The sequence below is a fragment of the Lepisosteus oculatus genome, chromosome 10, assembly GCF_040954835.1.
Source record: "Lepisosteus oculatus isolate fLepOcu1 chromosome 10, fLepOcu1.hap2, whole genome shotgun sequence".
In the NCBI taxonomy this organism is placed as follows: Eukaryota; Metazoa; Chordata; class Actinopteri; order Semionotiformes; family Lepisosteidae; genus Lepisosteus; species Lepisosteus oculatus.
This window is the reverse complement of record NC_090705.1, coordinates 1466430-1492578: the sequence shown is the minus strand read 5'-3', so window position 1 is coordinate 1492578 and position 26149 is coordinate 1466430. Positions and strand designations below refer to the sequence as shown.

General features: G+C 50.5%; 2 protein-coding genes across 2 annotated transcripts in view; one reads left to right on the top strand and one right to left on the bottom strand.

The window, feature by feature from the left end:
- The window catches only part of si:dkey-233k19.3 (dynein axonemal heavy chain 11), a 75983-nt gene extending 57143 nt beyond the window's left edge, over positions 1 to 18840 (top strand). The window contains exons 66-82 of the mRNA XM_069194733.1: positions 1960 to 2164; positions 2606 to 2770; positions 3057 to 3197; positions 3639 to 3809; positions 4384 to 4506; positions 6028 to 6221; positions 7393 to 7541; positions 7789 to 7916; positions 8979 to 9206; positions 10347 to 10538; positions 13214 to 13333; positions 14830 to 15072; positions 15531 to 15717; positions 16474 to 16585; positions 17441 to 17553; positions 17819 to 17959; positions 18468 to 18840. Coding sequence (XP_069050834.1) covers positions 1960 to 2164; positions 2606 to 2770; positions 3057 to 3197; positions 3639 to 3809; positions 4384 to 4506; positions 6028 to 6221; positions 7393 to 7541; positions 7789 to 7916; positions 8979 to 9206; positions 10347 to 10538; positions 13214 to 13333; positions 14830 to 15072; positions 15531 to 15717; positions 16474 to 16585; positions 17441 to 17553; positions 17819 to 17959; positions 18468 to 18715 — 2860 coding nt within the window. The 3' untranslated portion in view covers positions 18716 to 18840. The remainder of the gene's footprint in view (positions 1 to 1959; positions 2165 to 2605; positions 2771 to 3056; positions 3198 to 3638; positions 3810 to 4383; positions 4507 to 6027; positions 6222 to 7392; positions 7542 to 7788; positions 7917 to 8978; positions 9207 to 10346; positions 10539 to 13213; positions 13334 to 14829; positions 15073 to 15530; positions 15718 to 16473; positions 16586 to 17440; positions 17554 to 17818; positions 17960 to 18467) is intronic.
- cdca7b (cell division cycle associated 7b) lies at positions 18797 to 25776 on the bottom strand. Its single transcript, XM_015358202.2, has 10 exons — positions 25442 to 25776; positions 24643 to 24765; positions 23309 to 23443; positions 22132 to 22425; positions 21972 to 22034; positions 21146 to 21328; positions 20619 to 20765; positions 20223 to 20372; positions 19897 to 20033; positions 18797 to 19562 (listed from the first exon to the last, which is right to left on the bottom strand). Exons 1-10 carry the CDS (start codon positions 25457 to 25459, stop codon positions 19532 to 19534), a joined length of 1281 nt encoding a protein of 426 aa, XP_015213688.2. The 5' UTR covers positions 25460 to 25776; the 3' UTR covers positions 18797 to 19531.
- Positions 25777 to 26149: the final 373 nt, after the last annotated feature.

Here is a 26149-nt window from a genome sequence, read left to right as displayed (position 1 = left end):
TTTAGACCTGCAGACGGGTTTAACTATTGGTATTGGTATCGCCTAGCTAGCACACAAGTGTGATTGACTGAATAGCCTGAAGTTGTTTGCTTTCCTGTTTCTGGTTCTGTTCTTACTGTCTGCAGTTGGCTTACTGGTTCCCTATTAGAAGGGCATCTGGAGACTCGTGCTGTCATTCTGTAGATTACTGTTGTACCTGCTAGAGGTGTCACAGTATTCTTTAATCCTGTTTGACTCTTGTGGGGTTCGGTCATGCAGAAGTTTGCCTTGTTTCAGTTCAGACTGTTTTATGTCACACACAACATTTTTAAAATGTCTAGGAATTTGTTTCTAATCACATTTGTGCTAGAGCAATTTCCCAGACCTGCAGGCAGAGTTAATCTAAGCTTTTTTTCAGTTGTTAAATATTGTTGAGTCCGTTCCTGTTTAGGCTAAGGAGAATGTGCATCTGATCACAGTCGAGCCGAAGGCACTTGACTTAAGGTTTGATGACTGGAAGATTTGAGATTATGGAGGAATTTGTAACACATGAGTTGAAACACAGGGGTAGGGCTATTGGTTTTATATTGAGATCCATGTGATAAGTGTAAGTGTTTATGCAGTTTTGGTATCATGACAAATGCTAGAAAACGTCTAGCACTGCTGCACAAGTATTGCACTCGCCACTTAGCGCTTGGTCCTCCTGCTCGGCACATTCCACTGCGATCACAGTGTCCTGTAGCATGTGGCCACATCTGACACTGGAGCAGCCTCCTGGGCACCTCTGGGAGCCCGTGTGCCACAGCCCATCGACAGACAGAGCCCACTAAACCAAGAAACACTTTTACACTGAGCATACCCTGCCTGGCTGTCTGTCACCTGACCGATCTGCCAAACGAGGCGGAGCGGTTTTCAGGTGTAGTGCTGTTGAGTACCTTTTCATGCCTGTTCTGTGCCTTTCGTCGTGCATCATGCAAATAACGTGCATATTTTTGTCAGGAGGTGGAAAGCTGAGAATTCCTCTTATTTTTTCTTCCTCACCCTGAACTGATGTAATCCAATGGCTTCCACTTCCTATGCAGCTGGTTTGTATAGGTGATTCATCATGGTAACAGAAAAGCATTATGGTCTGATGCTGCACCCCTTAAAGACATGCATGAGTTAGCGTATTAAATATCTGCACTCATTCATTGAGCATTTGTACTAGTCATAGTCCCCGAACCTTGACAATTCCTACTGGTAAATCTGATTATAAGTTTATTCCTTGTAGATGACCTAGTACCTTGTTTTTTCCTGTGATTAATACAGCCTGCTAAGTTGCTAGTGATGGATATGGTGCAGCCCAACAGCTGAAGTTCATTAATAATTGGAATGTTGTAGAGTGTGAAGTAATGAATACTAATTATTCCTTTCATGTCTGACAGAACCCCATGGGCTAATCCATCAGCACAGACTTTAATTTGGTCTAGTAATGGTTCTATCAATAGTACATTAATTCCATGTTGTGAAGATATAGAGTTGAACCTGACCCATTCTGTAACCACCACTGCCGTAAAATGGGCATCTGCTGACAATTGCCGGGTAATTAGAAAAAAATAAAATCATCAGGATTCAGGCAACCCTAATTCAAATGAAATGCATAAGTATTGACTTTGTGCAAATAGTTTCGGACTGCGTTATTTCAAATGGGCTGTTAGTTCACCTGCTGTTCGTTAAAGTTCGAACCGGGTCACCTTGCTGATGTGGTGCAGACCTCACCTGCCCTCTTCCATCCCCTCTTCGGCGGTTTCTGTTCTTTCGTGTCTGCCTTGCTTTCTGGGGATACTGGGTTGAGCCCTGAAGAAGCTCTAAGGCCCTTCTAGGTGCTTACGTGGAGCCCAGGGGAAGGTCCTTCAGCGGACAGGGGCGGGTGTCACGTCCAGGCAGTGTGCAGGAGACCGAGGTGCGACGTTCACGCGGGTCGTGTGTGTGAATCCGCAGGTACATCAAAATAGGAGACAAGGAGTGTGAATACAGCAGTGGGTTCCGCCTCATTCTGCACACCAAGCTGGCCAACCCCCACTTTCAGCCGGAGACGCAGGCCCAGACCACCCTCATCAACTTCACCGTGACCCGGGATGGCCTGGAGGAGCAGCTGCTGGCCGGGGTGGTCAGCGCAGAGAGACCCGACCTGGAGAGGCTCAAGGTAGGCCAGGGCACTCCGCACAGCCCAGCCCAGGTAGAAGCAGAGGCTGGCCGTCCTAGCTCCATCTGTCCGAAACAATTCTCCTTTCTCTTGTGCTGTGTCCTTTCTCTTGTGCTTTCTCTTGATGTACCTGCGGATTCACACACACGACCCGCGTGAACGTGTGTGTGTGTGTGTGAACTGTACCATGACTTTCCCCCTTCAGCCTTTAGGAAGGCAGGAGTAAATGCTGGGACACCAGCTGCAAACTTACCTGAGGAAGTTACTGCTGCCAGTAAAATACAAACAGTAATTATACAGGTGATAATTGTATGCTGAGCTCTTCAGTTTTTCTTTCTTGTGTTCAGTTGGTGAGCGATGGCTGTAGTTGTCCGTCGGTGAACACTAGAATCCAGCAGCCTTCACAAACTGTGTGTTTCGGTGGGGGGTGGGGGGGGTCAGTCTGAGCTCACCAAGCAGCAGAACGACTTCAAGATCGAGCTGAAGAGACTGGAGGACGAGCTGCTGACCCGCCTGTCCACGGCTGAGGGCAGCTTCCTGGGGGACAACGTGTTGGTGGAGAAGCTGGAGAGAACCAAGCAGACGGCCACAGAGATCGAGGCCAAGGTGAGCGCAGGTGGCCTGCTCGCCCGGCCGCTGGAGTGATTTCTCTCGCGCTGCTGGCTTTCAAACGCTGGCGACCCAAGTACAAGACGCACGGGTAATTGAGGTTTATAGCTCTACCGTTATTTTTAAGATAGGAGAAAGCGTTTTCATCTTCCTGCCTTCAGCATTTCTGAAGCTGGTGTTTTGGTGTGCAGAAGTGTGTGAACTCCACGCTGTGTTCATCAGAGGAGCTAAAAGACCTCGGTTCAGACAGAGCTGATGGAGCTTCGCCGTGTCCCTCCCATAGGTGCTGGAATCTCAGGAGAATGAGAGAAAGATCAACGAGGCACGGGAACTCTACCGCCCAACTGCAAGACGAGCCTCAATCCTCTACTTCATCATCAACGACCTGAGCAAGATCAACCCGATGTACCAGTTCTCCCTGAAGGTCAGACCATGAGAAAACAAGGGTTACGCTTCCCTTGGTTAGTCCACTGGAGGTTTTGTCAGCTGTGTGTATTTGCAGGTCTGCATGCACACAGAGTTTCCGGAGACATCGTGCAGACTGTCCATGTGAAGAAGACCTCATTCCATGTTTATGCACATGCCTCTGCAGAGCTGTCTTTGCGTTTCTCCCTCGATTCTTCAGCTTTGCTGTGATCTTCTGCGCTTTGATGTCAGTAACGCACTCGAGTGCCCTGCTGCTCCACATGCTGTCTGTGGGGAGAAGACAGATGAGGACCAGGGGAACCATGAATTGTACATGGTCTTTCCAAGGAAAGACTCCAATGGCGGGAGGCACCATCATGCTGGATGAGTTAGCCTTCACTCTGTAGTGCAACATCAGCCACAGTTCTAGTAACGTGTCCACTGGTGTGTCTTCTGCCAGACCTTCAGTGCTGTCTTTCACAAAGCCATCGAGCGGGCCGGGGAGTCGGAGGAGGTGGCGGAGAGAGTCGCCCGCCTGACGGAGTGCGTCACCTACTCGATTTTCCTCTACACCAGTCGAGGGCTCTTTGAGCGAGACAGGCTCACCTTCCTGTCAAAGACCGCCTTCCAGGTGAGGGACGAAGCTGTTAACTTAGAACTGTTGAGACGAACTGCTGTTCACCTGTATTGGACATCATGCAGCAAAGGTTTTATTGGTCGTTTTAGGTTGTTTTTGAAAGCTGTAATACATGCCAGTGTATGTTTGGTTTGCCTTTCACACTGCTCCTATATCTTGGGGTGAATCCTCACCATGCATTCCTAAAGGAAACCCTCCTGTCACTGCATGGCAGAAGAACTTGTATGAATTTGACTGCTGTGGAATTTGTTCTTTTGTATAAAAAACAACTACTCGAAATAAAAGCAAAACTATTTAAATTCTCATTTCCAGAATGATGGAAGCATGTTGTATCTTTGAACACTGTACTTAGCTTAATGTACCATCTTATGCAGTATATATACACTGTATGGTTATATATGCATACATAACATGTACATTCATACCTGTGAATGAGTCTCTGTTAGTCCTTGATCCTAATATTTCTGAATTGTTGATTTTGGTTGTGGGCTTTCCAAATTAGTCATTAATCAATGGTGGTGGTAATGTTCTGCATTTGTTTCATTTTCCTGCTTTGCTTTTTCTCAAGATTCTTCTGACCAACAAGACACTAGATCCCCAGGAGCTGGACTTCCTGCTGAGATTCCCAGTGGAGCAGAGCAGCAGAAGCCCAGTGGACTTCTTGTCCCCACAGTCCTGGGGGGCCATTAAGGTGACCCCTCGTTCTCTGCTGTGTGCAGACAGAGCTCTTTCCTCCTGTTGCTCAAACGCTGTCCTACTTCCACTTGCAGTGGCGTTTTGTTCTGTTTTGACAAATTACTCTTCTGCCTTATTTTCCTGTAGTCTGTATGTTCCACAGTATTGAAAACTTGAAAAAAAAAGAATATTATTTCAGGGACTTGAAAAGATTTCAGTATATAATCAATTGTCTTCCCTGCCCCTAAAAGCTACAGGTCTTTGGGCAGTGAGCTGCACAGACGTGCTGAACACAAGAAGTCTCTATCACCCACTGTGTGCAGCCTGGTCTTCAGCAAGTCTCAGCTGAAGAGCTGGACTACACTCATGCACTATGTTCTCAAAATAGCACAGCTACGGGCCATTCGGTGCTTTATATATGAGCAGGAGAACCTGATAAAAACATTCTAAATTTTGACTTGGGAGATGGTGATGATATTTTGGCCATTTTGACCTTGCTGACCTAGAGAAGGTCCTAGCACAAATCCTGGTGGAACACCTTAAGCGCTGTGGACAACATCAGATGTAAGCCACCCAAGATTTGGAAAATTGTTTATGACAACAATAGTAATATTAATGATTAATACTGCCACCAGAAAATACCTGGCTAATTATCATGATAATAGTGATCGTGTTTGTGATAAATATATATTGACATCTGCTTGTGCTGATCCCATTACTCCATTTGATTTTCAGTTCCAAGCTTCAGAAGTGTTGTTAATCCATGTCAGTCCCCATTAGTGGTTAAATTCCTACAGATGAGCATTAATAATATTTGAAGACATTACCAATATTTAAGAGTATTGTCATTAATTGCTTGATGATGATTAAGCAGCTGTATCAGATTTCCAATTTGAAAACGGCCCCTGACAGCAGTGTGGGATGTTGTAGCAGCCTGGCAAGGTCAGCTCAGCTTAGAAGGCATGACCTTGCATGACCTCTTGCTCCCCAGGGGTCAAGAAAAGACAGAATCACTCCAATGCTGTGACCACAATCCAGGGGTCACCTGCTCCCTCAGGAGACCAGGGTTGCAGAGTTTGAGAACTGCCACTGATAGCTGTAGAAGATGATATGCCAGAGGTGTCAGAAAGGCAGTATGAAGGAGGGTCTGAGTGTCTCAAAGACTGTTTGACCAGGAGTGGACAGTCCTGATCCTGGAAGGCAGGTGTGTCTGTAGGTTTTCCTTGTCTCTGCAAAGCACCAGCGCCTGTAGAGCTGGGAGAAGTTAAACTGATTGCTAAATCCCATTAATCCAATAATAAGCTGATTTTGGTCATGAAGAGATGAGTGGGATGAAAACCTGCAGATGCACCGGCCCTTGCTGGCCCACACCTGGCCTAGACCTCACCAAGGCCCACAGACAATAAAACATTCAGCTGAAGTGGACAAGAGCAGCAGATCCAAAGAGGAGGCAGAGCTGGTTCTACCATCTGTACTTGAAAGCGAAGCACAGGCGCATTCCAACACACGGCGCTAGTGACTGCCTGTCGCGTTGCAGACGATGTCAGCGATGGATGAGTTTCGCGGCCTGGACAAGGATATCGAGGGGTCTGCAAAGCGCTGGAAGAAGCTGGTGGAGTCCGAGTGTCCGGAGAAGGAGAGGTTTCCGCAGGAATGGAAAAATAAGAGCTCCCTGCAGAAGGTGATCATGCTGAGAGCCCTGCGCCCGGACAGAGTGACGTACGCGATCAGGCAAGTTGTACCGCACAGAGGGCGGGAGGTCTGTGGGACAACATATTTACAAAGCAAAGAGCTCTGGACCTGAGCGTTTGCCTTGGCAAGACACATGAATAGAGTACCAGCATGCCAACAACACTACCAGTTCCTAAAGCACTAAGAAACAGATGTTGCTGAGCAGAGGGGCACAGCAGCCTGTGAATGAAGTTAGATCCTGGTTTGCACAGGTGACACCCAGGGCTCGTTCACCCACTGAACTGGGAGAGTTATTAAAGGATACGCGACCGAAAAGGATTCTCTGCTTATAAACATGATAAATACTGGGTTGTGGGGGAGCTGGAACCTATCCCAGCACAGCAAGGACCAGGCACAAGGGAGGATACAGCCTGGATGGGGTGGACATCCAGACACGGGGCGGAACCTGGGGCGGGTCACAGAGCGGGACGCAGACACGGGGCGGGACACAGGGTGGAACCCGGGGCGGGTCACAGAGCGGGTGTCACGCCCTCTGCAGCCAGAGGGCGCTCCTTCTCTGTCCTGTCCTTAGTTTCCAGTCTGCTGTCCTTCCTGTCCCTCTCTTTCCCTTGGGCTATATATTTCCGGGTCTTGCACTCTGCCCTCGCTCAGCATTGACGTTCGGATGTCCTGAGACCCGCCTAGCACCAGGGCGCCCCACGTCCGCTCCCTGAGGGCATAGGTTTCTATACGGCATTCCTGAACTCTTTGCACTAATGAGCCCGGGCCTTTTTCCCGTCTCGCCGCTACGCATATGGGTCTTTTTCCGCTCTCCTACTCCCCACGGTTAGTCCCTTTGGACGTCCGTGACAGCGGGACGCGGACACGGGGCGGGACACGGGGCGGGCGGACGCACAAACTCACAACAGGGCCACTTTTCCTAGAATCCAATAAACCTGCCAGTATTTGTTTGAACTGTGGGAAGAATTCATGAGCCCATTTAACAAAAATTACTACAATACTGGGTGCTTATAGACTAACTTAACTTGTTTTTCTTCTGTAGGCTGTGCATTAACTCACATCTCTAGCTGTTTAATGTTAAGAGCTATTTTAAAAAAAGTTACTTTTAACTTTGTTGACTGATGGCTTTCCTATATTAACAGACTGTGATGTTTAGTTAAATTTGTACTGTAGATGAAGAGACAGGGATTTCACTTGCCTCCTCATACAGAAACTTCGTGGAGGAAAGCATGGGCTCAAAGTATGTTGAGGGGATGCGGGTGGAGTTTGAGAAGTCCTTTGAGGAAAGCAGCCCTGCCACTCCTGTGTTCTTCATCCTGTCCCCTGGAGTCAACCCTCTGACCGATGTGGAGTCTCTCGGTGAGTCACTGGCCTTCTGACCGATGTGGAGTCTCTCGGTGAGTCACTGGCCCTTTGACAGGTGTGGAGCCTCTCGGTGAGTCACTAGTGCCCTGCTGAAATAAGGGCTGCAGCCTTAGTTATACAGCTGCTGTACCCTTAGCTGTGCTTTGCTTTGCGACAGGCGTTAGGACTTGTTGATTCTGTAATAATTCTGTGAGGCGGAGATTGCTGATTAAGGCTGCCACCTGTGCTTCCCCCTGTCCAGGTAAAAAGCTGGGCTTCAGGATAGACCTGGGGAAGCTGCACAACGTGTCTCTCGGGCAAGGGCAGGAGGTGGTGGCAGAGGCGGCGCTGCTGAAGGCCTCCCGAGAGGGGCACTGGGTCATTCTGCAGGTATTCCGGAGAATCTTCGCTCGGCACAGGACTGACAGGGACTGTCGTTCCAGAACTGTTGCCATTCAGCCTTCTGGATTTTATGTGTTGAGTACTGTTCATAACTGTACGTACTGTAAACGTCACTAGAAGGTGACAGAAAGATGCCCGTCCTGCCCCAGTGAAACAGTGTATCCCACCGATTGAAAAACCTGCTGTCCACTGCGGAGCCTCGGAGCCAGAGCCCAGTCCCCAGGACAGCCTGGGAGATTTCACTACCAAGAAAATCTCAGTAAATCCATCATCATCTCAGATATGGACTCAAATATAATTATCACCCAGTTTAAGTTTTTATTCTTAATGTCTGGATTATACATTTTATATTTTTAAATGTTGTTTTATATAGGTTTATTCTTCAGCACTACAGTACATGTACCCCTGCATTATAATACTTATAGACTATAGTAGTTCAGGTGGGTAGCTGCGTCAGCATGCGTAGGCTGCAAAGGAACAAGTAATAGGTTTATTCCATGCTGAAAAAAAGAAGAAAGAGAACACAACGTTTCGGCCGTGGAGCCTTCTTCAGGTGTCATAGACTATAGACTTATAGACTATAGACTATTATCACTACTGAATTGTAAATACAGTAAGTACATAATAAACGACTGTCACCACTGAATTACAGTTACTTTACAATACAGTGTAGATCGCTATCTCTGCAAAGCATTGCAGACCTCTACCACTAATTAATTATGGTCACAATACAGTGATATAGACCACCGTGATTACTCAGTTACAATTAAAATGCCACACAGTAAAGAATTACTGCCAATCACTACTTAGTTGTACCTGCAATATGACCACTTTCAATACTGAATTGCAACTACAGGACAGTATTATAAAGCACTATCACTCCTGAATTACAACAATGTAATGTATACTATATATAAAGATCATTGTCACTATTAAATTTCAATTTTACTATATGAGCCACTAAGATTGCAAAATTACTGTTATTGCTGTAAGAGATTAAGGGCCCATGGACTATCCATTCTCATTCTCCATACTCCAACCTGTCAACAGAACGTACATTTGGTGGCCGGGTGGCTAGGGACTCTGGAGAAACTACTGGCGAGTACCAGTGAGGACAGCCACCCAGACTACAGGGTGTTTATCAGTGCTGAGCCAGCAGCTACCCCCGAGGAGCACATCATCCCCCAGGGAATCCTGGAGAACTCCATCAAAATCACCAACGAGCCACCTGCCGGCCTGCTTGCTAACCTGCACGCTGCCTTGTACAACTTTGACCAGGTGAGAAGTGCAAGAATCTGACACCAATCTGAAAAGCACTTCTCAGCAGCAAGAAGGGGAGTTGAAATTCAGCAAGGAGGTAGAAAGCACATGTGCTTAGCAAGCCTAAACCTGTAAATCGTGAGCAGGTGCACAGGGTCCACCTCTCTTATTCCCAGAACAACCAGTACTTCAGAAACATGGTTCCAGGTGAGCCAGTGAGAACGAATTAGCCTGTTTTTCCCCATTTGATGTTTTCCCGGAGTCTCATTTTCTCTTTTCAATCTGATATTTTTCAGTTCACATATTTTTGTGTTTTTTATATTTTTGTCCACAGTCCCAGGCCTTAGCGTTTAACGAGCTGTAGAACTCTGTGCCTGTCTGTATTTGTCAGTATTCTTCAACTTTAGATTCCTGACAAAATCAACATTTATTGGAGAATTGTATACTCTATATAACCAGAACTAAAAGACTTGGAACAGAAATCTTGCAATGATTTGGGCATCAGATATTTTTCTAATGAACAAACGGTTATTCCATCTGGTGGTCCTTCACTGATCGATGATGTTTTGTCAACTAAATAAATCCACATGCCAGCAAGCTAATAAAATAAAACAGTCTCACAAGCATTCACCACAGAAGGGTTACATTGCTCTCAGACACCAACTTCAGAAGGTTTTTTTGCGCTATTGGGGTGTTTGGGTATGTGCTTATTCAGAGAATGTATGTTTGTCTAAAGTAAAAAAATATAATTGTTTGCCTAAAAATTGCAAACAAATCTTAATAAGTGAGCGATTTACAGCATATGCTCCTGTGTAGACACAAGGTTGTTAGGATTGTGCCCTGGGTGCACAAGCTGTTGATTGCTGTAGAACAGGTGTCCAGAGTTTTGCAGAACAAGCAGCTCAGCCAATTGTATTTTCATGTTCGTGACCCCACAGCTTTTATTGCTTAAAGTTAATTACTCGTGCAAGAGCAAAAACTGCTTAATAAATCCTTCTGCTGGCCTTTCATGTTATTTCAGATAAGTCAAAAGCAATTTTATATGCATCATTCTGTACAGGAATGTAATTATAGGCACTCAGATTTACATCACTACAGCAGGCTAGGGCAAGTGTAAGTATGACCTTTAATACACAAGCAATGTTTTCCTGTTGGCAGGATACACTGGAAATGTGTGCCAGGGAGCAGGAGTTCAAGAGTATCCTGTTCTCTCTCTGCTACTTCCATGCCTGCGTAGCTGAAAGGCGGAAGTTTGGCCCCCAGGGCTGGAACCTCAGCTACCCCTTCAACACAGGGGACCTCACCATATCTGCCAACGTCCTCTACAACTACCTGGAGGCCAACAGCAAGGTGGGCTGCACCCTGGCTTTCATACCATTTCATACCATCGTACTGCGAGCGCTGCACTGGGGGCCAAGGGCCAAGTACAAGAAATGAGAAATAAAGTACTTCCTGTACGTGGGGAACACTGGTGTAAGATCTCCCACCGTGGGGCGGTCCCAGGTGAGGGAACCGGTCAGGGCTCTCCCTGCGAGGGTCCGAGTCTGGGCGATGTCGCCTGCTGAGCTGCGCTGTGGCAGAGCTGGGATGAGATGAGTCCGCCAGCTCTCTCGGCGCCCGGCCGCACAGTGCCCCCCCTGCTCCACAGGCGCTCCAGTGAGCACCTCCTGCAGCGCTGTGGAGCCTGTGGGGTATCCCCCGAGACCCAGCCGGCCAGAGGAGCCTGTCTGAACCCCACCCTCCTCCCCCTGTCTCTGGGGGGCCGGGGCGTAGACACAGCTGGTGTAGCCCACTCCCAGTGAGCTTGAATCTAAACTTTCCAGTGTGAACTATTGGAACAACAACCACAGCAAGGAAATGGACCGTCAGTTTGAAGATGAAAGTCTTTCTTGCACGCAGTCGCTTATTTTCCTTCCTCTACTCTTGCAGTAGTCAGGCTGTAGGGCCTCTGACTCAGACTGCTTCTCAGCTTATTTCTCAGCTCCCCAAGAAGACAGAGGCGGGCTGGCCGAGTGTCTGCCTGCACCAGGCAGGCCTTCTACGTAATTTATAGTATGAAATGAAACATTATAGTTAAAAAGTCTCTGCAGCCAAAGTCAGTTACATAGTGCAGACGTGATAAAAAATCTCACATGCAGAATTTCCAGGATGCCTAGATTTAAATAAACGCATGCAATTTAGTTAAGACAATTCATGGATTTTAATAATTAGTGCAAGGAACATCTCGGATATTGATCTGGTAATGTCTGACATGAAAGGAGCATCACATGGAACGTGGAGAATTAAGACTCGTCTGAGAGATGAGAGGCAGCGAATTGATGAGCTAGATTATAGCTGACTGTAACTGGTATTCATCACTGTCAATTTGTTTGATAAATAAGAATCAAAGGACACTTTACGAAATCAAAGTATGTTTTGTCGATGTAAAAAAAACCCCACAATATCCGAATGACTCACTTAAAAACAGTTACTCCTGGACACTTTTTGGGAAAGAACGCTGAATGTCCTGAATCTGGAGATTCAATAGTGTGCATGTCAAAGCACTGACACAACCTGGGTCACAACCAATTATTTTACGTAGGATTTTTTTCCCAAAGAATAAATGTCCTTCATTATGTTAACAAAACAGTAGCTTGCATGTGCATATACAGAGAATTCATTAGGCAGCCAATGAAGCATTTGCTCAGATGTAATTACATGCAGCAAATGTGACAGTTCATAACATTACATAAATGATCACTGCAATTAGTGTTGATGATGGAAGCAATTTACAGAACAATGCAGGTACAAACGAGCGTGGACTTCTTGGATTTGTCACTGTTATGAATTCAGGCGGTTGCATTGCTTTGACTTTCAGGTACCGGCTTCCTCTTGAAACCTGAAAAATTAACATTCTTGTTGCAATGCCAGTAAACCCAGAAGGATTCAACAGTCCTCTAAAACGCATGTATTGGTAGCATTTATTTTGATAGCAGACAGCTTTTTCAAATGTTTTTGGTATTATTATGAAGGTCAAGCAAATAAGCTTGGTTACTTTTGAAGACAGCGCTTTGTGTGAAAATATCATAGTATCTCTGTTTACAAAATGCCTCGGGGGAAAGGATTTGCCTTTCCTCTGAAGCTGGAATCGGTCCCTTGCTGTGGATTGCTCTGGAACGCAAGGCCCTCTGTGTGGGTGTGCTGTATCACAGCTCTTCTCTACAAAAGCCAGAGGGGTGAACATTGGGCCTCCCTTAACACCCTGTCTAGAAAGCAAAGCAGCCCAGATATAGGAGAAGCCAAGGTTAGCGAGAACTGAACTGAACCTGCGCAGAACTTATTCCATGCTGAAAAGAGAAGAAAAGAAACACAAAGTTTCAGCTGTGGAGCCTTCTTCGGGTGTTTTCTTCTCTTTTCAGCATGGAATTAAGCTTTACTTGTTCCTTTGCAGCCTACAAGTGCCGATGCAGCTCCGTGCTTGACCTACTGTGCAGAATTTGCTCATCTCTTTTGATAGACTATAGTTCTGCGGTTTTTTACAGCAGTGGATGATTTTAGTTCGACCTATTAATTTAAAACTTCCAATTTGTCAATAAATATTCACTCATTAGGTAGCAGACTCCTTTAATAATGTTGTGTACAATTCTGGTCACTACAGAACACAATAGATGTTGCTGCTGTGGATTCAGTCCATGAAGAGCAAGCAGATATTGTACATTCCCAGGCTTGTACTGTCAGGCTGCAGGAGGTGAATGGTTTTCCTGATCAAACCATTCGCAAGGTCAACCCAATCAATGTTTTCAGTATCAGTAACACAAGAGCAAACTAAGGGGATGTGGGTTTAAAACTGAGAGCGGGAGTCACTTCTTTTTGCAAAGGGATAGAATCCTTGGATGGGTTCGCTGCTGGTGACTAAATCCCAACCTCCTCTCATTTGTAGCCTACTACGATCGTGTGTGATTATAAGTGTCGTGAGCAGGAGATTTTGGCCAGAAGCGCAGAAGACTGTGGTCACATGTCAGCTCTCTCTCTGTCTTTCTCTGCAGGTCCCCTGGGAGGATCTGCGCTACCTGTTTGGTGAGATCATGTATGGAGGACACATCACGGATGACTGGGACAGACGACTGTGCCGCACCTATCTGGAGGAGTTCATGAACCCTGCAATGGTGACTATGAGAGCTGTCCTAGCCAGGAGCGTCGGCCTCAGCCCTAGACTCTCCCCTTGAGTCCTGCGTTAGAAGTCCTAACGACAGTGCCAACAGATTTATCTTAAGATCTTTAAACATAATTTAAACGTGATAGAAATTACCAGAATCACACGTCATTTAAAAGGCTTTCTTGCCTCTGGAAGAAGAAAACAATCCCGAGAGCCCACATAACAAAGCTGTGTTAAACTGAGAGGGGGTCTGGAAGAGGAAGGCTGGTCTCCCCTCTGCCTGCTCACAGTAATACAGGGTGGCGTTTAGGGCTGGTGTCCTCTGTAGACAGGTTCACAGTCGTGAAGGACCTTTATTTGCACTTACAAGCCACTGCCTGCAGGTGGAGCAGCGACCCAGATGAGTTGAGAAAGCCCACCTGCTTTAATCAGAACGTAGTCGATTTTGGACCCAGCAAATGGCACAAACTGCACAGATATTCTGAAAATACTCTCTCTTCATATCTTGAGGTTCCTTACCCAAAATGTGTAATACAGATGATTAACAGCAAGTTTTCCCAAAGGATAACAGCGCCCTCTGCTGACCAATGCCTTTATGGAAACCTTTTTACAGAAATTAGTTTATATAAAATGTTGTATATTTAAATTAGATATTTTACAAATATGTTGAATTTAGCAAATTGATATTTAATTTGCCTTTCCTATTCTAATAATGGTATCCTTAACATTCACTGAAATGGGTTGATACATGCCATGATCCATAGTATTAGTAGATTTCTGTGCTATGGATCAGCTACTGTACTGCTGGTGTCCCTACTAGCCTGAACACAGTTAGGATTTAATTTCACTAATTAGACTCCTCTTGTGATGTGTTCTGTGTCCTGGCTGTCTTCTGTTTCCTCTATTTGAATTATTTTGTTTTTTTGTGGGTTACAAAAGGTTGATATATCATTTTTGGAGGATCATACATGGAAATGTTATAAATAAGTTTCTATGGAAACGTCCTGTTTCTCTTGGGAATTTACTACGGGCACCTTCCTGTTAATTTTATTAGGGAAAGTAGGAGTGTATTGTAACCCTATGTATGGATTTGTGGGACACAGCATGTCATGAAGAAAACGCTCAAACACTTTACTGTGGATGTCCGATTCTACTTCAGAAGGAATGAATCCTCTTTTGAGGATTGCCTTAAATACCAAGGTATTCGGTTTAGGCTTCAGAGAATCTCATTAAGGATTAGGAGCTGAGCAGCCATCTATCAATGTGCTCAGCGTCGAGCACAACGACATTAATCTCGTGCACCTATGAGTATGCCTAATGCCTAATCCCAGTCTAAAGACAGGTGCGTAGATAAAAAAATCCTTCTTGGGAAGGTCCTGTTTTCCATGTAGTAGCCAGGTCTTGCTGTGGTGTAATTATTGAGAACGCTGACCTGCCTGTTTCCACAAGGGTGGCGGGGTGGCCTGTGTGCTGCACCTGCAGACAGTCTCTGTCCTCCATTTCCAGCTGGAGGGGGGGCTGTTTCTCTGCCCCGGCTTCCCAGCTCCCCCAAACCTGGATTACCTCGGTTACCACGAATACATTGACGACTCGCTGCCCCCCGAGAGCCCAGCGCTGTACGGCCTGCACCCCAACGCCGAGATCGAGTTCCTGACCGCGACCTCGGACGCGCTGCTCCGGACCCTGCTGGGGCTGCGACCCCCTGGCTCCGCGGACAGCGAGGTGGCCGCGCCCAGCGCCGAGGAGCAGGTCAGGCCGCACCCCCTCCAGAGCGGGGGGCTCCCCGGCAGCTTGTGTAACCTGTAAAAAGGCTGGGCTGAACCCCAGCACTGATGCAGAGCCCTCACCGAAGAGGAACGGGCCAAAATACCCCCCCTGCCCCTGTGCTACAGGACACAGCTGCTGAAGGAGTTACTGAATCTAAAGGTTCACATGCTTCTTCCAGCACAGACAGGGAATGTTTAATGTGTTCAATACAGCTGAGAAAAAGCTCAGTTCTGTGTGTATTAGTTTAATCAGATTGTGTCTATCTATTATTATGACTCAGAAGATCAGATCACACTTGAGGTGTAATTAATGCTTCTCCCAATTGGTTGCAGCGTACTGGTGGAATAGGGTATAAACAGTATCTGTGATGGGCTTAATATTGAACTGTCGCTTGTTGTTGTTAAAATCCATGAAATGCCTTAATGCCTTCTTTTTTTCAGGTTAAAAACACCCTTGACGGGATTTTGGAGCAGCTCCCGGAAGAATTCAACCTGCAGGAGATCATGCAGAAGACACCGGAGCGCAGTCCGTACATCCTGGTGTGCCTTCAGGAGTGTGAGCGCATGAACCTGCTGATCGAGGAGGTCAGGAGGTCACTTAAAGAGCTGGACCTGGGACTGAAGGCAGGTTATTCCACAATTCCCAGAGCAGGAACTGAGCACTTTCGATCAATCATGTATCGCGCCGTTTGTGGAACCGGGCTGGAACGTGTTGTTTTCTGTCTTGTCAAAGTAGGAGAGTATTGCTTTTTACATCATACGGTAGGAGTGTTCAGCAATGCCCCACACTCCGAAGTAAAGCCAGATAATCATGTTTTGCCTTCAAGACAGGCAGCTCTTGGGCTTCTGTGTGGTTTCTGTGGCGGCTCAGGGACACTTACTGTAGATGCGCAGCTCTAGCAGTCAGCCTGCAAATAACCTGCTATTCAATCCAGTATCCAGTCCCTGCGATATCAGATAAGAAGATAAGATCACTTTATTGGCCATGTACAATTTCTTACATGAAGAATTTATCTTTTTGCATACCCCAGTAATGCCCAGCTCGGAGACGGGGGGAGAGAAGCTTGGGGTCAGAGCGCAGGGTCAGCCATTTATACGGCGCCCCTGGAGCAGTTGGGGTGAAGGGCCTTGCTCAGGGGGCCAATGCAGTAGGATTCCTCTGCCGGCCGCGGGATTTGAACCAGCAACCTTCTAGCCACGGGCGCAGATCCTTAGCCACACTGCTGCTGCTCCAAACTTTTTTTGTATGATAGGAATATATATATATACCCATCGTATGGATACAGTCTGGGTTAACCTTCCTGCAGCTGTCTTAAACTCTCTGTCCACGTCGAAGCAGGACCTCACGATATTCACAATATATTTTATTTGACTTTTCAGGGAGAGCTGACCATTTCCTCCAAGATGGAAGTTCTGCAGTTGGCTTTGTACTATGACAATGTGCCCGACTCCTGGACCAGGCTGGCTTACCCTTCCACCTACAGCCTGGCACAGTGGTAACGTCCAGCATCTCCCCTAATTCCACCAGCCCCAGTCGGTACAAAAAGTCTTGCGCGGGCTTTGAACAAAATGTAGTTTCGAAAATTGTTTACTCTGTTGTACAGATCACCTTTATGCACAGTAATTAATAAATGTCGCTTGTCACCCCCCTGCTCCTGCAGTAGGGCACGTGGAGGAGTGAGGTATGACTGCACCAGCTGCATTAAGGGAAGGGTTTAGAGAGGCCAGACTGTGCAATCCTGAAATGAAATTTACCTGAGAACCCCAGGGAAAAACCCTCTCGCCTTTACAGTCAAGCCCACTGGATATTTAACAAGCAAATAGTCAAGACCTCAGCGGAAAGCATCAGCCAAAGGACAGCTCATCCTACAGCACAGCGTCTCCTGTCACCCTACTGGGGCACTGGACTGGAAATTCTGCTCCAGAGATAAGAGCTCCACCTACTGGCCACTTACAGCCTGGTTTCCTTACAGCTCTTGCCTTCCAGTACCGGCCAGGCCCAGCCTTGCTGTATCTGAGCTCTAATAAGAACAGGCCCTGACAGGAGCCCTACAATTTAAACAGTAGACAGCAGCTAGCATGTGTACAGAGTAAAGTCATCTGGGCAGAATTAACCATAATTTTAGTCACTTTTTTGGAGTGTTCATGTCCTTGAGTATATACTGTACCTGTCAGTGTATAGAATCCTAATTTTTCATGTAAAGGTAAGTTGCAAAATGCCATCTGTCTTAACTAGAAAGCCCTTCAGCAGCTGTTTGGCCGTGTGCGTGCAGGTCAATCCGTACCTGCACAGGTGAACCTATAGGAGGCGCTGTCGCACAGGTGAAGCTCTAACAGACGCTGTCGCGCAGGTTCAGTGACCTCCTGCAGCGCTGCCGAGAGCTGGACACCTGGACGCAGGACCTAGTCCTCCCGGCGGTGGTGTGGCTGTCTGGTCTCTTCAATCCCCAGTCCTTCCTCACGGGTGAGTCTCGGCACTTCGCCTCCTTCCTGTTAAACGTAAGTCATGGCCACTCTCCCAGAAACCAGCGCCGTTCGACCACAGTGCTTCCTTTTCCTCTTCACGGGTCAGTGCATGGTGCGGTAGTGGACTGATGACCGCGTCAGACTCGAGGTCACTGTCCAGCAGGGTTTCTGCGCCCGTTCAGATTGGCCCCTCCAGAGCTTTAGACAAGGGTGGAGGAGGTTCAAGAGAGCTCCGGCCAGATTGTCTTGTCTTTGCCTTGCAGCAATAATGCAGAGCATCGCTCGGAAGAACGAGTGGCCTTTGGATAAGATGCGACTGACCGTAGACGTGACCAAGAAGACGAAGGAAGACTACGGCCACCCGCCGCGTGAAGGATCCTACGTTCACGGCCTGTACATGGAGGGTGGGTCCGGCCTGCTCTTTCTGTCTTCTGCTGGGGGGGGGATAGGGCTCGTTGTCACAAGGCAGCACGTGAGCACCTTGTTACAGCCTGCAGGGACAGTCTTATCCTGACCTTGATGAACTTCAATGGCAAGCTCGCCTGAACTCGCAGCGCGAGGAGTTAAGAATGACCGCCTCAGTGAACAGGACACGGCCTACGATGGTGCCGACAAGGATGGGTCGCCGCCCGCCTTTGTCTCTTCCTTTACTTTATGCTGCCTTTCTTACTCTTACCTGCACGTAGTGCTCGCTTGATGAGAATTTATTGTATCCTAAACTTCTGTCCTTCTACTCACCTAACCCTCTCGACGAGCTTGCGGCCAAAGCATTTCATTGCCGACAACGATGCTGCACGCTGTCCTGTTCGTGCGTTGATGAATAAACCTCAAGTGATTGATTGATTGATTGATTGATTGAAACGTCCTGTGAGCGCAGGCTGTTACAGCTCTGGTTACCTGCTGCCCTTCCAGGTGCTCGCTGGGACAGTCAGAGCGGCCTGATGGCGGAGGCCCACCTCAAGGACCGGGCCCCCGCCCTGCCCGTGCTCCTCCTGCGGGCCGGCCCAGCTGACCGGCAGGAGCCGGCCGCCGCCTATGAGTGTCCCGTCTACAGGACCAGGGCCCGCGGGCCCACCTACGTCTGGACCTTCCCCCTCAAGACCAAAGAGAAGCCCGCCAAGTGGGTGCTGGGAGGCCTGGCGCTGCTGCTGTCTGTGTGACACCGGCGGGACATCCCTGCAGCAGGAATCCCAGTGGCGCCGGGGAAAAGCAGTTTCGTGAAGAAAACAGGAGAAATCCGGGAGAATTAAAGAAAGACTTTTATTGAAATAAAATGAAGTTTACAAAGAAACACGGCGGTCTTTAATTAACATTACCTAACAGTCCGACCACATAAATTTACAATCCTCAGGACCACTGAAGCTGCCATAACAAATTTTAGGTGGGTAACTGCGTCAGCATGCGCAGGCTGCAAAGGAACAAGTAATGGGTTTATTCCAGGCTGAAAAGAGAAGAAAGAAAACAGTGTGTGAGCCACCTGAAGAAGGCTCCACAGCCGAAACGTTGTGTTCTCTTTTCAGCATGGAATAAACCTATTACTTGTTCCATAACAAATTTGAGCACTTAGCAGTCCTAGTAGGAGGAAAACGCAGCCTTGAAGCATTATAGTTTTAAAGTGCAAAAGTCAGAGGGAAATAACAGGAATCTGGTCATACATTTGCCAAACAAAATAAAAGTGCAATAGGCTCTTGGCTCTATTCACAGATACAGTATATAAAACAAGAATCAATTCACAACTTGCCTACTGTTTGATAGCATCTGCTGGGCTTTTAAATGCTAATGATTGGAATCCTACTGTTTGTTCTTTCTATACATGGGAAAAAAGCAAACAAACTCTTGAAAGAAACGCTCAGAGCAGCTGACTGTCTGTGTCTAACGGAACGCTGCTCCGACAGTCGGCGCCAGGCAAGAGCAGCAGGTGGAGCAGTCTGCTGGGCTGTGGCATCCCGGTCACACCCACTTGTGCTTCAGAATCGTCAGTTTTCATCTGTCAGGTGTTTCTGAAGACTGAAAAACAAAATTGTAGGCAAGCATGTCAGTAGCAGCAAAACATCCAGGGTGTTCAGTCCCAGTCCTGGGAGGGGGCAGCCGTTCCAGACCTCTTAACAGCTGTAGCTGTAGGGCTGGGAGAAGCTGGTCCAGCTCGTTAAGGGGTGAGATGGAATGGAAGCCCACACCAGTCCTCCAGGACTGGACGCCCCTGGACAAACACCCCACATCCATTTAAACCTGTTGGTGGAGACAGTCCAAGCTTTCAGTACCCTGACATGAGGCTGATCTGCTCACTGGCTGAGGGTACGTTCCTGCTTTTATGTGCGGAAACACGGGGACAGTCACTAACCTCTCCAGGTACTCCCTCACGTTGTTGTGCCCGTAGAACTTGGCCATGTGGATCAGGATGCCCGTGGCACAGCGCCCATCCCTCTTGCGACAGAAGCTGCAGTTGCAGATCCCCCGGCAGGGAGGACACACCCAGAGCTACAGGAGAGAGAGAGAGGAGGCCATGACCCTCGGTCACCAACCTGCCCTCCTGATCCCCGGGTCACTTTCAGAACCCCACCCTGCCGGGAAGCCAGCTTGGAATTTCCATCCCGGATGGAAACAGTGCCCCTCTGGGATGCGACTCGCCCACCGGCTCCGGGAGCGTGGGGCGGAGGGGCGACTCACCGGGTCCCGCAGTGCGCTGCGCACGTCCTCCCCGTAGCGGTTGCGCAGGCACGGCCCGCAGAACTGCCCCCTCACGCCCCAGCAGTTCGGGTTCCTGCAGACGGTCTTGGTGTCCAGCGTCTTCTGCCTGCACTGGTGGCAGGTGCTGCCCTGCGAGCGGCAGACAGACCACGGGGGGGGGTCACTCGGGAACAGCCCCCCCGAATCATTCGACAGCCCAGTCCCAGATCGCAGCAGCCCAAGCGCGTTCACGGCCACGCCTACAGAAACACAGCGCCTCGCTCTGCGGTCACACTGAACGTGGAAACTCCATCGGCGCCCTCCAGCAGGAAACGAGTGATATCTGTTCTAACCGTTGTGAGCCGAACAGATTAACGGGGCGGTTAAGAGACGCACGTGCTCTTTGTCGTAGACTTTGTCCTTGCTGGAGTAAGCCACGTTCTCCAGCTCCTCCTCCGTGATGTCCTCCACGGGGCGGGCCTCGCCGTGCTTGGAAGACCGCCGCCGGGGGGCGCCACCGCTGTGCTCCGGCTCCTCGCTCACCTGCGGCGCAGAACAACACGGCTCCCATCAGGCGCGCGGGGAACCCGCTGGCGCCACTCGCGTGCCTATTGATCCTCACGAGGCCGGGCGCAACGCGGTGCCGTATCGCGCACTCCAGAAAAAGCAAGACCCTCCGAGGCCATGAAGCCCGTCTGGCTGCGCTGGGCCCCCAGGGGCACCTACTCACTATCAACAGTGGGAACTGTGGGGCAGGGCATCTCGAGCCGAGAACGGGAGGCGTGTCTCTACACAAAGGCTGGTGGGAGAGTGGAACAAACCGCCCCGCTGCGTCGGTGAAGCCAACACCTCGACTTAAGAGGAGCAGCCGAGGTCACCCGTGCCCGGCTCGGCCCGCAGGCCGCGGAGAAGCGCCCCCTCACCTCCAGCAGCCTCTTCCGCAGGCCGGCCCCCCGGCTGGCGCCCCGCAGCTGCTCCAGGATCTTGCTCGGGGACACGGGGAGGCGCTCGATCCCGAAGTGCTCGGGGGGGCGCGCGCTGCGGGAGGGGTTCCTCCGGCCGCTGGGCGCCTCCGAGCACGGCTTCTTCGGAGACTTCCTTTTTTTCTGGGCAAGAGGGAAGAAACGACTCTGAGGTTGCTTGGGGGGGGATACAAGAGTATAACAGTACAATAGTAGATGGGGGGGGGGGGCGGTGGCCCTGTGACTAAGGATCTGCGCCTGTGTCAGGAAGGTTATCAGTTCGTATGCCGCGGCCGGCAGAGGAATCCTACTCCGTTGGGCCCCTGAGCAAGGCCCTTCACCCCAGCTGCTCCAGGGGCGCCGTATAAACATCTGACCCTGCGCTCTGACCCCCAGCTTCTCTCTCCCTGTCTGTGCGTCTCATGGAGAGCAAGCTGGGGTCTGTGACAACACAAATTCCTAATACAAGAAATTGCATATGACCAATAAAGTGATCCAATCTTATCTGAGCACCCCGTCCTCCCGAACAGTCCTCCGATATTTCACGCTTCCTGTCCCTGCTGCAGGCTGGGAAACAGGGCTGCCTGCTGCACGTCTCTCGAAGGGGACGGACGGACCGTCTCAGCACAGCTGAGGACCGGGGACAGGAGCGCCGCAGCCCCGAGCACGCCGCGGGGCACCAGGGCGCTGCTCCACGGGTACATGAGGGCCTGGTGCGATAACGCCCCTGAGCCACACGTCCTGGGCTCCTCCCGAGGAGGGGCGCAGTCAGGCCCAGGGCACTCACCGTGGGCGTCTTCACCGGGAACAGGTCAGGCATCGCGTTCAGCTCCGCCAGCAGCTTGGCCAGCTGCAGGAAAGAGACCACAGAGAGAGTGCGAATGCTGCCGGCGCTCGACACGGGACAGACGGGCGAGCCGGAGGGGCGGCTTCAGGGGGCGCGTTACCATCTCTTTGTTCTCTTTGATGTTCTTGGCCCGTCTCTGCAAGGCGCTGGGCTGGGCCCCGGCGGGGCCCCCCTCGTCCTCGGACTCGGAGCCCGACGCAGCCCGGTCCCGGCGCCCCCGCCCCTCTGCCGGCTTCCGGCCGGGGCGGCTCTTCTTCACGGGGAAGCGGAAGGCCACGCAGAGGCTGGAACTCCTCCTCCTCGCCGGGGCCTCCGCCTCCGCCTCGCCCTCGGAGCAGAATCCCTCCTCCTCCTCCTCCTCCTCTTCCTCGCTGTCCTCGGTGGAGTCCATGGACTGCAAGACACAGCACCCTGCTCACGCTTCTCGAGTCCTGACCACCACGGTTCATCCCGCAACACCGGGGCGTGAACCCGGGTCTCCGGCCTCACGCAGCAGGGAGCCAGCGGAGGGAGCTGAAGGAGACCCCCACCTGCGCGCAGGGAGAGCAGCACGAGCGTGATGGCGCTTCAGTGGACCAGGCAAGTAACTCCAGCAAGGAAAAGAGAAAGATCGACGTTTCATCCAATCTGAACTGAAAGAGGCGCCTGGCGAGCCGAGAGCAGGAGAAACTACAACTCCCATGATCACCCCTGGAACGCCAAAGGACTACAGCCGTCTCAAGGCCGGGCGTCTTTTTTAAAACCATAAGTAAATAAGTGAACACCTGGGTCTAAAACCTCCGAGGTGTGCAAGAGGCCCCTTTCCCTACGCTAGAGGCCTAGAAGAGTTCAGCCGTTAAATCCAGCCACCTGCACCTCTGTCGTGTCACACACGGTCCACAGACAGACTGCATGACGCAAGCGGTATTCCTCATCTGGCGCTTTCTCAAGGAAATAATAAATTGGGGCCAGCAGAATATTTAACGGGTTAAAGCACACAATTCATTTTTGTCCTTACATAAATATTCCAACCCATAAGAGCTGCGACAACAGTGAGGAGGAGGGGGTCGGGACTCTGGACTTGCAACTGAGAGGTTGCGGGTTCGAGTCTCAGGCGCGGCACAGCTCTCGTACCCCCCAGAGCATGGCACCTCACGCAGACTGTTCCCGCTGTCGAAACAGGTACAAACGCTTTGGTCGCTTTGGTCAGACGTGCCAGATAACAGACTTAAGAACAGCGAGCGGCCCTCATTCCGTCCTCAGGCGTGGACAGGGGAAGCCGGAGAGCACCTCCGTACCATGGACTTCATCCTGTGGTTGAGCTCCAGCTCCGCCTCCGTGAAGCCCTCAAACTCCTCCTCCTCGGGGTCGGTGTCCTCCGCGAAGATCTTCGCCAGCTCCTCGGTGATGTACTTGGACCGGAACCGCAGGGCCTGGGGAGCAGAGTCACGAGTCAAGACCAGGCCTGAGCCGCGCGCCCGACTCCGGCGGTCTGCCTCCGCTCCACACGGAGCCCCCAGAAAGCCGACACAGCCTTTCCACAGCAGCAGGTTCTGCAGTCTCATGAAAAAGCCCGAGATCGAGACGCAGCCGACCGAGATTTCATCTTCGTTTACACATCGTTGCACACCAGCTCCAAGCGAGAAACAGATACCCCAACTTTCTGGAAAACAATAATCCGCGGACGGAAAACCCCGACAAACGGGCTGGACAAGCGGACCGGTGGGGGTGGACGGACCTGGGCTTCGCTGTGCTGGAGAGGTCTGCACTAACGCAGCGCCCTGGACACCGATACCCCGATACCCTGCTGCTCCACTTTCACGAGCGACGCTCGCCGCCCTGGCAGGTGAGGGGTTAAGTGAGAGTCTGGACGGCTGGTTCCCATTCCAGCTCCTTTCCGGTGCTCTCCCCCTCTGAAGAGCCGACTGCGCACAGCGGCACTGGAGCCTGTCCTGCGCAGGGCCGTGTCTGTGGGGCTCACTGCCCAGGGCCAGCGCAGACTCCCCGACTGTCACCCACTTCAAGGCATTCCTAAAGACCTTCCTTTATCTTCGCTGCAAGATTGATTCTTTTTTTTTGCTTCTGCCGCCTTTCGCGTAGACGGAACAGCGCTCAGGAGCTTCCTGAGAAACGCTCACCACCAGACTCTTGTCTTTTACCAGCGTCCTCGCTTCTCCCATTATAAAATCCTGAACCGAGCTCCAGAGTGAGAAGGGCGCGCCACTGCTCTAACCGTCATGAGGATGCCAGCCAGCCAGCCAGCTGCTGCTCTGAAGGTCCTAGAGAAAGGGCTTCAGCAGCACCGGGCCACTAGATCCGGACAAGACACCGGCCAGCCCTCGCCTACTGACCGAGCAGGTACCTACCCTCAGCCAGTGAGCGGATCAGCCGCATGTCAGGGTACTGAAAGCTTGGACTGTCTCCACCAACAGGTTTAAATGGACGTGGGGTGTTTGTCCAGGGGCGTCCAGTCCTGGAGGACTGGTGTGGGCTTCCATTCCATCTCACCCCTTAACGAGCTGGACCAGCTTCTCCCAGCCCTACAGCTGCAGACTCACCGCCCCCCCACCCCAGGACCGGGACCGGACACCGGACACCGGACACCCCTGCGCTAGCGGGCTCCGCCACTCACCGCCCGGAGGCTGTCCCTGCTGTCCTCGGAGCAGGCGGCGTCCCTCGGCAGGGACCCCCGGAAGCCCTCGAAGTCCTCCTCGTCGCTGGGGGTCTCAAAGATGTCAGCCAGCGCTCTCGGGACCTGGTGTCGGCGGGAGACGAGAACAGACCGCGGGGCCGTGAACCCGGGCTCGCCCAGACATGGGGAGGGGCACGCCGGCTCGCCTCTCCAGAGCCCGCCGGGCACGCACGGTACCGCGCGTCCCGCTGCCCGGTCGGCTCGGTCTTTGCGTTTTTTTGGCTGTACGAGAGTTTAAAAGAAAGTCCAAGCGTTCACACGGGGGGGAGAGAGAGAAACGTACTGCAATTGCAGCAGCTCGGGTTCCTGGAAAGATACAAAAGTGCCCTGCAAACGCGCTCGGACAGCAATGCAACAGGCTCGGTTACAGACATTTTCTTTCTTTACAATTGTGCCTGTGCGGGAATGTATTGTTATCGAGGTACAGTACAATCATTCGTTTTTTTTTTTTAACGGGTAGGAAAAAAAATGCTTCCTAAACCCACAACCCCCTTTGTTTCCACTTTGCGCATACTTGCTCGTGTGTATATATATATATTAAAAAAAAACCACCTCCGAAAACCGAGCTGATCCGGATCCGAACCCAGACCCGGACCCGCTCTGCAGAGGGGCTGTTTCGCGCCCACGGAAAGTTTCTGTGAACCCGGGCCACACGCGGCTGGAGCCGACGAAAGCGGAGGAGAACAAGACAAGGGCGTTTTAGCCAGTTAACCGTGCTGGAGTACAAGAGGAAACTCACCGTTGCGGACACCGGCATTTTAAACTTTAAAGACGGACACGGTCGCAGCGCCCCAGACACGCGTCTCTCTCTCACACACACACACGGCGGGCCGCCGCACGCCCGGCGGGAGCAGGGGGGGGGGCGGGTTCGGGCGTGTCGTCAGCCTCCGAAAACCTGTGCGAGACCCGCTTCCATTTCCTCCTTTTTCTTTTTTTTTGGTGTATTTCTCGGTTCTGTCCCGGGGGGCACGAAACGCGTTTGCGAACGTGGACGGCGCTACCCTCTCGGGCACGAAAGTGGTGCCGTGACCCCCCCCTCGACGCGTGTGGAGAGTGGGCCGGTCCGCACCCGGCCAGGAGGCGGGGAGCCGCGGTTTCGCGGGAAAGTGAGCGAACTGCAGCAGCGTGAACTGCGGGTTCGCTACTAGTAACACGTGGAATAGGAGATCATCGATCAGTCAATCGAAGTTTATTTATCAGATGCACAGCAATACAGCACGCAGCTGTAGTTGCTGGCCATGAAATGTCTTTTCTGCGAGTTTAGCGGAGGGTAAAAAAATCACAAAATTAATGTTACAAAAAATAAGGTTTCATAATAATGGATAATAATGTAATAGAAATAAAATAAACACAGACGAAACTCAGTATAAATGCTATGTCTCCATGGTGTATGCAATATGTTATGTCCAAGTAGTTCAGTATGCACAGTGCAGTGAAAACGGTGTTC